The sequence below is a fragment of the Pipistrellus kuhlii genome, unplaced genomic scaffold (assembly GCF_014108245.1).
Source record: "Pipistrellus kuhlii isolate mPipKuh1 unplaced genomic scaffold, mPipKuh1.p scaffold_m20_p_20, whole genome shotgun sequence".
Taxonomy (NCBI): domain Eukaryota; kingdom Metazoa; phylum Chordata; class Mammalia; order Chiroptera; family Vespertilionidae; genus Pipistrellus; species Pipistrellus kuhlii.
In genome coordinates, this window is record NW_023425516.1 from 19,321,777 (window position 1) to 19,333,491 (window position 11,715).

An 11,715-nucleotide genomic window follows, 5' to 3' on the forward strand; every position below is an offset into this window, starting at 1 on the left:
CCCCTTATCCTAACGATTAGGAAAACCTCGGGACCCCCGTTTCATGCGGCAGCACCCCCCGCGCCCTACTGACTATGCAGTGTTCCGTCTCCACCCCCAAGGCGCCCCCAACCCCGTTCCCAGCAACTCTCCCCGTGCGTCCGTCCTCTCCGCATCCCGGTCCCCTTTGGGATTCGGAAACCAGCAGCGGCGGGGGCTTCCGATTCGCACCCGGGGGGGTCCCCGCCGCCGGTCCACTCTGGGGATCCTCTACCCCCTGAGCTGACCTGGTGGAGGCTTTGGGGGGGCTCTGACTCCTCCGTGTAGTCATTCCCCCTTCACTCCGCGTCTCCCCGCCCCGCCCCTCTCACTGCGGCGGAGCCGGCGCCCCGGGGCAGCAGGGGAGGCGGCGGGCGGGGCCCTCCTCCCCCGCACCCCCCCCCCCCCTAGTGCCCGGGAGGGGACGGGGTGGACTCGCCCCGCTGCTATAAAAGGGCGGCCGTCCCGGAGCTGCCGCAGTGCCGCCCGCCCGCCCGCCCCGTCCCGGCCCCGGCGCCCGCCCGCCCGCCCGCTCCCGCAGCCCGACCTGCTCCCGCCGCCATGAGCTTCGGCGGCGCCGACGCGCTGCTGGGCGCCCCGTTCGCGCCGCTGCCCGGAGGCGGCGGCCTGCACTTCGCGCTGGGCCGGAAGGGCGCGCGCTCGGCCGCCGGCTCGTCCAGCGGCTTCCACTCGTGGGCGCGTTCGGCGTCCGTGAGCTCCGCCGCGTCCGCCTCGCTGGACACGCTGAGCAACGGGCCGGAGGGCGGCGCGATGGCGGCGGCGTCCGGGCGCAGCAGCAGCGAGAAGGAGCAGCTGCAGGTGCTCAACGACCGCTTCGCGGGCTACATCGACAAGGTGCGGCAGCTGGAGGCGCACCACCGCAGCCTGGAGGGCGAGGCGGCGGCGCTGCGGCAGCAGCAGGCGGGCCGCGCGGCCATGGGCGAGCTGTACGAGCGCGAGGTGCGCGAGATGCGCGGCGCCGTGCTGCGCCTGGGCGCGGCGCGCGGGCAGCTGCGCCTGGAGCAGGAGCACCTGCTGGCCGACATCGCGCACGCGCGCCAGCGCCTGGACGACGAGGCCCGGCAGCGCGAGGAGGCCGAGGCGGCGGCGCGCGCGCTGCTCCGCTTCGCGCAGGAGGCCGCGGCGGCGCGCGCCGAGCTGCAGAAGAAGGCGCAGGCGCTGCAGGAGGAGTGCGGCCACCTGCGGCGCCGCCACCGCGAGGAGGTGGCCGAGCTGCTGGGCCAGCTCCAGGGCTGGGGCGCCGCGCAGGCCCAGGCGCAGGCCGACGCGCGCGACGCCCTCAAGTGCGACGTGACGTCCGCGCTGCGCGAGATCCGCGCGCAGCTCGAGGGCCACGCGGTGCAGAGCACGCTGCAGTCCGAGGAGTGGTTCCGAGGTTCGACAGCGCGCGCGGAGGGGATCGGGTGGGGGAACGGGCTCCCCCTGCTGGTCAGGCGGCGAGGGGCGAGGGGCGGGGTGGGTGGCTTGATACCCCGGGGACGCTGTAGACTGCAGTGTTTCCCAAACTTTTGACATGTGTGTACCCTTTCTATAATCTTCCTAACGCCGAGTACCCCTCGTACTCATGAGAACGTAGAATTAGGCGCAGCCAAGCCCGGTGCAGTGCACATCCCCGCCAAACTCTGGTGCAATGCGTACCCCCACCAAACGCTTCCCGTCCGCCTGGGGGGACGCGGACCGCACTTTGGGGAACACATGGCTCAGCTTCCCCAGGCAGAGGACATAACCCTTAGTGCAAGAACGGCTTCCCCTGGGTCTCAGGTGGGATGTCTCCAACCCCCGTCAAGTAGGACCTCACCTTTGGCTGCCCTCCTCCAGGGGCCTTATGCTTGTCCTTTAACTCTGGGGCCCTCCTGGTCTCCCCCTGCCTCCCTACAGTTAGGTAAGTCCACTCCGAGGCCCCTGCACATCAGGCTCTCTCCATAGCTCTGAAGCACCAGCGCTGGGGACTCTTTGCCCTCAGAGTAACTTGCCTTCTCTGCCCTGTTGCCAGCCCACCTTTTCTGGACACTGCAGGCGTCGGACTCCATTCTTCCGATCCCCATCAGGCCCCTCCTCACTCATTGCGGAGAAGTGGGGCATTCTCACATCCTTTCTCGGGGGGAGGGGGGACCATCACTACAAACAATTGGCACCTGAGACCGAGGTGGGGTGGCTGGTGAACCCTACAATGTCCCCTCTCCTCGCCTGGGAGCCTCTCAAATCCGGAGCCCTCCCCCAACTCCAGGCTGCCCTGAGTCAGCGAGATGGCAGCTGCAGCTGCTGCAGGGTGACCTTGGCCGATGCTGCTTTTCGTTTCTATTTTATTTGGTTTTCATTTCTATTTTATTTGGTTTTCATTTCTATTTTATTTGGGTTGAAAGATGGGGGTGGACCATCTGGGTTATTACCCTGGGAAGCTCCCTGATTCACCCTTACCCCCCCCCCCCAATGTAAAACTTGATGCATTGTTCTTGGGGAGATGCAGGGGTTTTAATGATTTCCAAGCGGGTCTGTGATCACGGTGGGTAAGAACCCTCACCCATCAGGATGGTTCCTAACGCTTTGCCAGCGTTACGGGGGAAGCGGGGAAAGCTGGGGCATGGATGCACGCTTTTCCTGTTTTTTGTTTCATTTTTTTCCACTTCTCTGCAGCAAGGCTCCTCCCGGAGCAAACCCCGCTGTTCTCTCCGGCTTTGCCCTTCAAACCAGCAAACCAGCCTCGGCTTCTGGGCCATCCAGCTGGCTTCCCTTCTTCCTCCCACACTCCCAGCGCAGGCCCTGGGTGTCTCTATCTCAAGATTCAGAATGCTCATTTTCAGGAGATGGGAGACTCAGTCTCTAGATCTCAGCCGGCCCCGGAAGGCCTGGGAACCAGCAGCCCTTTGCTTGCGGGGGGGGGGGGGGGGGGGGGGCAGGTGTGGCTGCCCTGGGCTCAGGGGGCTCCGGTGCAGCCAGGTGGAGGAAGGGGCAGAGGAGCTGGCACGCAGGCCCCGGGCGCTGCAGTGACCTTGGGCTCTGCCCAGCAGAAACCTGCAGGGACGGGGCTGTGGCTACACGGTGGCTCACGGCACCCTCCCGTCCTCAGAGGTCAAAGCCTTGAGTGCTTATTTCGCATAAGTTCAGGGTTAAACTCGGAGGCAGCCTCAAGTTCAGAGTGAAGCCAGGTTTCACGTCGGAAGCCCCAGCACTGCCAGCCCTTGCTGGGGAGCCAGGCCAGGCATTAGGACCGGAAATGGGGGTTTCCTTTCCCCTGCCCTGTAGGGTTTCTGGATCCTGAGTCCAGGAGACAGTCTAATCTCTGGAGCCGTGTAGACACTAGATTTGAGTCCCAGCTCCGCCACTCACCAGCTGGGTAGCCTTGGGCAGTAGTCTTTGCCTATCATGCAAGATAGGATGAGTTAAGCATCCAGGACGGCACTCAGCACCCAGTAGTGTGTGTGTCCCTCTGGAGCCGGGCAGCGGAACACGTTTCCCGGCGTGTCTCACTCCACGCTGTCCCCTTCCCCCCACAGTGAGGCTAGACCGGCTGTCCGAGGCAGCCAAGGTGAACACGGATGCCATGCGCTCGGCTCAGGAGGAGATCAGTGAGTACCGGCGCCAGCTGCAGGCCAGGACCACCGAGCTGGAGGCCCTCAAAGGCACCAAGGACTCGCTGGAGAGGCAGCGCTGTGAGCTGGAGGACCGGCACCAAGCCGACCTCGCCTCCTACCAGGTGGGCAGGGTGGGGGCAGACAGCCAGACTGTCTCACTCACGGGGCTGGGCGACCTTGACCTTGGACAAGTCACTGTCCTCTGAACAGGGTTGTGGTGATGGAGAACATGGGCCTTGGAGTCAGGCATACCGGATATACCAGTAGGTCTTTCTAGGCATGTGACTCCAGGAAATTTATCTGCCTCTCCAACTCCTTCAATGAAAAGGAAAAGAAAAAAGAAAAATAAAAAGAAAAAAAAAGAATGGCTACAGAGAGAAATATCGGTAGGCTACATGCCCCTCCCTCCCAGCCCCCTGAGATTGAGCCTGCATTCCGGGCATGTGCCCTGACCTGGAATCAAACTGGCAGCCTTTTGGTGCACAGGACAATGCCCAACCAACTGAGCCACACTGGCAGGGCAAGAATGCCTACTTTGCTCTGGCCGGTTTGGCTCACTGGATAGAGCAATGGTCCGTGGACTGAAGGGTTCCGGGTTCGATTCCAGTCAAGGACATGTACCTTGGTTGCAGGCTTGGTCCCCAGTTGGGGCACGTGCGGGAGGCAACCAATCGATATTTCTGTCTTTCTCCTCCCTTCCACTCTTTAAAAATCAATAGAAAAATATCCTCGGGTGAGAATTAACAACAAAAAAGAATGCCTACTTTGCAGAGCTCTGAAGATTAAAGAGATGGACAACCTTTTTAAGAGGTGGGAGTGAATGTTCTTAGCAGGGTTTGCTCACAAAGGGGCATTTGGTGAATAATAACCAATGTCTGTGAGTGTGGATAACCTGGGGAAGGCCTTGGCAGATTCCCTATTGAAGACAACTGGCTCAAGAAAATGGCATTTTTGCCCGGCCGGCTGGCTCAGTGGTTGTGTCAACCTGTGAACCAGGAGGTTAAGGTTTGATTCCTGGTCAGGACACATATCTGGGTTGTGGACTCGATCCCCAGTGAGGGGCATGCAGGAGGCAGCCGATCAATGATTCTCATCATTTATCTCTCTCTCCCCCTCTTCCTCTCCTCCCTGAAATCAATTAAACACACACACACACACACACACACAAAACAAAACAAAACAAAAACACACCCCGGCACTTTTTCTTTTAAAATATATTTTATTGATTTTTTTACAGAGAGGAAGAGAGGGATAGAGAGTTAGAAACATCAGTGAGAGAGAAGCATCGATCAGCTGCCTCCTACACCCGCCCCATTGGGGATGTGCCTGAAACCAAGGTACATGCCCTTGACCAGAATCGAACCCGGGACCTTTCGGTCTGCAGGCCGACGCTCTATCCACTGAACCAAACCGGTTTCGGCCCCCCGGCACTTTTAAAGCACTTATGCAGATAATATGTGGTGATGATAGAAAATTTAGAAAACCAAGACAATAAAAAGGAGGTAATAAACATCAGCCATAATGGTTTCTTTTAAGCATTGGTTACGTGGGTCTGGGGACAAGGAAGGAGCTCCCACTCCTATTCTGTGCTTCTGTGTATCCTCTCAGTTTCAACAACAGATGCCTCCTGAGCCCTTGACTGTGTGATGGACACTTTGGAGAATGGGAGAGCCAACAGGGGGCCAGAGCAGACAAGGCTCTGTCCCTACCGAGCATTTTCTAAGCTTAAGAGATCTGCGAACATTCAGCCACCGTTCTAACCAGTGGTGACCCTTATTGGAGCCCGGTGTGTGCCATTCCAGACCCTTCCCCAGGCCAGGGCTGTCGCCACAGTGAAATGTTTGCTCCACGTGGTTTCCATGTCCGGAAAGGAGGCCCTCGTGGCCTTGCAGGGCGGGTGTGGCTCCAGCTGGGGGGGGTCAGGGCTGCTTTGGGTGGCACAGCCCGGCCCAGCCTCTCTGGTGCTGAGGGCCAGGTGTGGGCAGGGCCTGAGGAGTATGTGACCTGTCGCCCTCAGGACGCTATCCAGCAGCTGGACGCTGAGCTGAGGAACACCAAGTGGGAGATGGCAGCCCAGCTCCGCGAGTATCAGGACTTGCTCAATGTCAAGATGGCTCTGGATATTGAGATTGCGGCTTACAGGTGAGGCGGGCCGGGGCCTTCAGGGTGGTGGGGAGCCCTTGTTCTCTTATGAGGAGCTGAGCCTGGGGTTCCGAGCTCCCCAGGGAGGGCAGCCTGCCTGTCTTAGAGACAGAGATGAACTTTTTTTTCTATTGTGGTAAAATATACATAATACAAAATTTGCCACTTAACCATTTTTATTTATTTTTTATTTAAAATATATTTTTATTGGTTTCAGAGAGGAAGAAAGAGGGAGAGAGAGATGGAAACATCAATGATGAGAATCATTGATCGGCTGCCTCCTGCACGCCCCCTACTGGGGATCGAGCCCGCGCATGTGCCCTTTACTGGAATCGAACCTGAGACCTTCCAGTCCGCAGTCCAACACTATCCATTGTGCCAAACCAGCTAGGGTTAAATATATTTTATTGATTTTTTACAGAGAGGAAGGGAGAGGGATAGAGAGACATCGATGAGAGAAATATCGATCAGCTGCCTCCTGCACACCCCTCATTGGAGATGTGCCCATAACCAAGGTACATGTCCTTGACCGGAATCGAACCTGGGACCCTTCAGTCCGCAGGCTGACGCTCTATCCACTGAGCCAAACTGGTTAGGGCGCCACTTAGCCATTTTTAAATACACAGTCCCATGGTATAAGTACATTTACATTGTTGTGCAACCATTTATCTCCAGAACACTTTTCATCATCTCAATCTGAAACTCTGTTCATTAAATATAACTCCCCATGCTCCTTTCCTCCATTCTCTCAGTCCTGGCAACTACCATTCTACTTTCTGAGACAAAAAAGAAAAAAAATATATATATATGTTGCCTGCCACATGTGCCCTAACTGGGGTTGGGGAGTTTTTGCCCCTGACTGGAATCAAACCCGAAACCCTTCGGTCTGTAGGCTGACGCTCTATCCACTGAGCCAAATCAGCCAGGGGCTGAGACAAAGACCTTAAGAGTGGCTTATGCTCATCCTGACAGTGACTGAGGGTTAAAGCTCCGCACTCTCTCCCCAAATGCAGCAGTGAGAGGCCTGTTTGCAGGGAGAAGAGGTACTTGAGTGCAGGGCCCTTGACAATTGTCTCTCAAGCAGAGTTTCTCGGCTCTCTGAGCAGGTGTTTTCTGGGAAATGAAATAGGAGTGATGATAACAATACCTATGGGGGGAGCATTTGAAATCTTGCTCCCAGCATATCGTCAGTTTGGCTCAAATAAACTTATAAAAATTCTCAAAACAGCCTGGCTGCCATGGATTAGTGGCTAAGCATCAACCTATGAATCAGAAGATCAAGGTTCAATTCCTGGTCAGGCATGTGTCTGGGTGGGGCTTGATCCCCAGTGTGGGGCATACAGAATTTATTTTAAAAAAGAAAAAAGAAACTAAAGAGTAGAAATTGCTGCCATCACCCTATCCCTAAAACTCAAAGGATGAGAATAGAAGGTGATTAGAGATCTGGAAATTCAAATAGGAACATTCTTAGACCTCTTAAACCCAAATCTGTAAGTATGGAATTGTCTTCTCATGCTCCCTACTTTCTCTTATTTCAGTTGAGGTACAATAAATGTAAATTTTGTTAAAGTAGGCACTCTGTCTTAAGGGTAATTTTTCAAGGAAAAGAAGGTGTTTTATCTCCTAAGTCGCAGCTTTTGCTGCATTAAACAACAGTGCCCCTGGGTGCGGACTCCTGGGATGACTTACTAAGGGATTTGCTCCATTCTCAAAGGGCCCCTTGTTCACACTCCTTCCTCTGCCAAAGTCCCCGTCATTGGACCTTCAGAGGAAACCAGGAAGACCCCCACGTTACCAACCTGCTTTGAGTTCGCATTAATGTGCCCCGTTATCCACTCTGCAGGAAACTCCTGGAGGGTGAAGAGTGTCGGATTGGCTTTGGCCCCTTCTCCCTCCCAGAGGGACTCCCTAAAGTCCCTTCCACGGCCACTCACATAAAGGTCAAAAGCGAGGAGAAGATCAGGGTGGTGGAAAAGTCAGAGAAGGAAACGGTGATTGTGGAAGAACAAACAGAGGAGATACAGGTGACCGAAGAAGTGACAGAGGAAGAGGAGAAAGAGGCCAAGGAGGAGGAGGGCGAGGAGGAACAGGGAGAAGAGGAGGAAGCAGAAGGGGGAGAAGAAGCCACAGAGTCTCCCCCAGCCGAAGAGGCTGCGTCCCCAGAGAAGGAGGAGGCCAAGTCACCGGCCAAGGCCGAGACCCCCATGAAAGAAGAGGCAAAATCGCCAGCTGAGGGCAAGTCCCCTGAGCAGGCCAAGTCCCCAGTGAAGGAAGAGGCTAAGTCCCCAGCAAAGGAGGAAGCCAAGTCCCCAGCTGAGGTCAAGTCCCCAGAGAAGGCCAAGTCCCCAGTGAAGGAAGAGGCAAAATCGCCATCTGAGGTCAAGTCCCCGGAAAAGGCGAGCTCTCCGACGAAGGAAGAAGCCAAGTCCCCCGAGAAGGCCAAGACTCTTGATGTGAAGTCCCCAGGAGCCAAGACCCCGGTGCAGGAGGAAGTACGGTCCCCTGCAGACATCAAATCCCCTGTAAAGCCCAAAAGTCCTGGCAAGGAGGAGGCCAAATCTCCCGCGAAGGAGGAGGCCAAGGCTCCCGAGAAAGAGGTCTCCAAGAAGGAAGAGGCCAAGTCCCCCACGAAGGAAGAAGAGAAACCCCAGGAGGTGAAAGTCAAAGAGCCCCCAAAGAAGGCGGAGAAAGAGAAAGCTCCAGCCGCACCGAAAACCGAGGAGAAGGACAGCAAGAAAGATGAGGGGCCCAAGAAGGAGGCTCCCAAGCCCGAGGAGAAGCAGGAGAAGCCCAGAGAGCCCGCAGCTGAGGCCAAGAAGGAAGAGGCTGAGGATAAGAAAAAAGCGGGGACTCCGGAGAAGGAGGCTCCTGCCAAGAAGGAAGAGGCGAAAGCCAAGGAGAAGACGGAGGCGGACAAGAAGGAACCAGATGACGCCAAGGCCAAAGGACCCAGCAAAGCCGCAGAGAAGGGGCCAGAAAAGCCAAAGAAGGAAGAGGCAGCAGCGGCACCTGAGAAGAAGGATGCCAAGGAGGAGAAGACCACAGAGGCCAAGAAGCCCGAGGAGAAACCCAAACCAGAGGCCCAAGCCAAGGAAGAGCCCAGCAAGGCCAAGACGGAAAAGGCCGAGAAGTCCTCCAGCACAGATCAGAAGGACAGCAGGCCCCCGGAGAAGGCCGCCAAGGGGGAGAAGTAAAGTAGGGAGAGAGGAACATCCAGAGCATCCAAAGAAACTCAGGAGGGCCTGGGAGTTCAAGGGTCGGCATAATAAATCTTCATTTTCCCTCCCTTTTCTTTATATAAGAAACTCTGCTTAGATGGCGGGGCTCTCCCTCACCAAAGAAGTTGTTAGCAATATTATCAAGGAAGGGCACTCCCCTCCCGGGCCCCCGCACCCTAAACCCTCCCCAGGCGATGGACCACTATGCTATGATAGCTTCTGTAGCGGAATGTGACCTATGCCGAGTGAATGCCACCCGTAAACACGTGACTGTAAAAACTTCCCCCCTCCTTTCCAAATAAGTGCATTTATTCCCCGTATGTGCAATGGACAGGTGGCCGCAATAATGAATGAGCAGTTAGAAACACATTATGCTTGAGATGTCTTAACCTATTCCCAAATGCCTTCTGTTTTCCAAAGGAGCGGCCAGGCCCGCGCCCGGGGCTCGCTCTCCTGGAAGAGCTGGGGTGGGTGGGGCCGGGCACTGAGCCATGCCAGGGCGCACTTTGCCACCGGAGACCACGTTCAATTGCTTCCGTGCAATAAAAACAAGTGCTTATGAAATGAAAATGCTGCTGCTGTGACTTATTCTCCCCCGTCGCAGGCCAGGGGACAGAACCAAGGGCGGTTTGGATGTCACAAGACGATGCAGGACTGAGCAAGCATCAGGGGTCTCTTGAAATTCTGGGACCAGCCTCCCTCCTATTTTTCCCTGAGCACAAACCACGTGCCAGGCAGTGTGCTGGATGCTTTATGTTTAGGACCTTACAGACAGGTGGCCCGGTGCATGCTTTATGGATCACCTACATCGCATCATCTGGGAGCCCTATTCAGAGGCTTGATTCCAACTTTAGATCTGTCACTAAGCCTTGTTCTGGGAGTTATTTCTTTCCCTGCCCTAACCAGATGGTTCTTAACCACTTTAGGATATTATAAATAATGTAACCTATAATCTTTAAAATATATATATATATATATATATATATATATATATATATATATATATATATATATATTTTATTCATTTTTTACAGAGAGGAAGGGAGAGGGATAGAGAGAAACATCGATCAGCCACCTCCTGCAACCACATGCCCTTTACCAGAATCAAACCCAGGACCCTTTAGTCCACAGGCTAATGCTCTATCCACTGAGCAAAACTAGTCAGGGCCGTAACCTATAGTCTTAAACACTATTAAGGATTGTTATCACAGACTAGAGACCGAGGAGACATGACGACTCAATGCAATGTGCTGTCCTGGATCGCAGAACACTAGTAGAGAAACTAGTGAGCAGCCATTAGCCTGTGTACACTTAATAGTAATGTACCAACATTAATCTTAGTTGTGACAATGTACCATGAACGTGTAAACATTAGAGGGAGCTGAGTGAGGGTATTCAGGAACTCTCTATAAGTACCGCCTTTGCAATTTTTCAGTAAGTTAAAAATTATCTCAAAATAAAGTTTTTTAAAATTGACATATCGAGATTACATATGATTAAAAATACAGAGGTAAATACCAGAGCCTAAGACCTGGAATTGAAGATAGGGGTCAGGGAGAGGAGGCAAAGACCTCTGTGCATTATGATTGACAGATTGTAACCAAAGAACTAGGAACCAAAACATCATTCATTCATTCATTCACTTTAAAATTTACTGATTTCAGAGAGAAGGGGAGGAGAGCTAGAAGCATCAATGATGAGAAAAGAATCATTGATTGGCTGCCTCCTGCACACCCTGGACCTGGGATTAAGCCCACAGCCTGGCACGTGCCCTGACCGGGAATCAAACCATGACCCGGTTCCTGGCTCAATGCTCAACCACTAAGCACACCAGCTGGGCTTATCAGCATTTTTTCTGTTGCAAGTAGTCAAAACGGAACTAAACTAGTTTAAGCAACATACAACTGCTCCTCATAATTGATAATAAAAACTCTATTATTTTACATTACCAAGCAGTTCAAGAAGTTCGCATTGCTTCAGCTATAACTGGACCCGGGGGAAATCTCAAATGATTGTCCTCCAAGATGCTGTCCGCTCACTTTGCCATCTCTTGGCTGCTTTCGTGCAGGCTTAATTCTCAGGCGGGACCTCTCCATGTGGTCTCCAGCTTTAGGCTTACATTCCACCCATTTAGCGAACTTGGGGGAAAAGAACTCTGTTCAATATTCTTGGGAAAGTCCAGGGGTTGGTTCTCATTGGGCTGGTGTGGGTAAAAGGGGTCTTTTGGATTAATTTGTAAAGTTAGGAAAGGGCAGGCTGGGAAGAACACAATGGAGAGACTAGAAGCTACGAAATCGAGAACACGGATGGCAGCTCTAAAAAGGAAGGAACCTGGGCTGAGAGACCACCAGAAAGGGCCTGTAGTCTGGGACGTGTCCCGGGAAGGCAAGGTCAATGCCGGCTGAGGAGGAACAAGCCAAGCCCCTCCTGCTAGTCCGTCCAACCAAGCCACAAAGGGTTCAGTTAAGTAGCTCCAAGGGGCTGGATTGTCCCGGGCTTCTCACTAGTTTTAAAACCCTCTCTTCTTAAGGCCAAAGGATTCTTTTGTTCAGCCTTCTCCTTCAAGGAAGAAAAACTCTCTTCGGGAGGGTGACAGGGACAGCTCTGCCATCCCTGCCTAGGAAACCAAGCCTCCTCCCAGCCTTCACCAGCTGTCTGCAACTTTGTCCCGGCCACCAGTTACCGGAGACCAGCTTTTGTGCTGAGTCAGTTTGGCAGCCTTCCAGCCAAGAGCGCAGTGGAGA

At 54.3% G+C, this 11,715-nt stretch overlaps 1 protein-coding gene and 1 long non-coding RNA gene across 4 annotated transcripts; one reads left to right on the forward strand and one right to left on the reverse strand.

Moving 5' to 3' along the window:
• The first annotated feature begins 460 nt into the window (after window positions 1-460).
• NEFH (neurofilament heavy chain) lies at window positions 461-9,541 on the forward strand. 3 transcript variants are annotated; one of them, XM_036449473.2, is made up of 5 exons: window positions 461-1,414; window positions 3,534-3,733; window positions 5,629-5,753; window positions 7,597-8,149; window positions 8,306-9,541. In XM_036449473.2, the coding sequence occupies exons 1-5, from the start codon at window positions 580-582 to the stop codon at window positions 8,945-8,947; spliced, it is 2,355 nt and encodes a 784-aa protein (XP_036305366.1). In that variant the 5' UTR covers window positions 461-579; the 3' UTR covers window positions 8,948-9,541. The 3 variants fall into 3 exon arrangements, with proteins under 3 accessions (XP_036305366.1, XP_036305365.1, XP_036305364.1); XM_036449472.2 differs by having other exon boundaries at window positions 462-1,414; window positions 7,597-8,071; window positions 8,132-9,541; XM_036449471.2 differs by having other exon boundaries at window positions 464-1,414; window positions 7,597-9,541.
• LOC118725557 lies at window positions 9,036-10,714 on the reverse strand. The gene is made up of 2 exons (XR_004990042.2): window positions 10,146-10,714; window positions 9,036-9,917 (listed from the first exon to the last, which is right to left on the reverse strand). It is a non-coding gene; the product is annotated as an uncharacterized LOC118725557 (long non-coding RNA).
• Between the last annotated feature and the right edge of the window lie 1,001 nt (window positions 10,715-11,715).

What these genes read in the sequence shown, in the direction of transcription:
- NEFH (XM_036449471.2), top strand. Translation starts at nt 580, where the DNA reads ATGAGCTTCGGCGGCGCCGACGCGCTGCTGGGCGCCCCGTTCGCGCCG. An exon ending in CCGACCTCGCCTCCTACCAG is followed by an intron (nt 3,734 to 5,628) that starts GTGGGCAGGGTG and finishes TGTCGCCCTCAG; the next exon opens with GACGCTATCCAGCAGCTGGA. An exon ending in ATTGAGATTGCGGCTTACAG is followed by an intron (nt 5,754 to 7,596) that starts GTGAGGCGGGCC and finishes TCCACTCTGCAG; the next exon opens with GAAACTCCTGGAGGGTGAAG.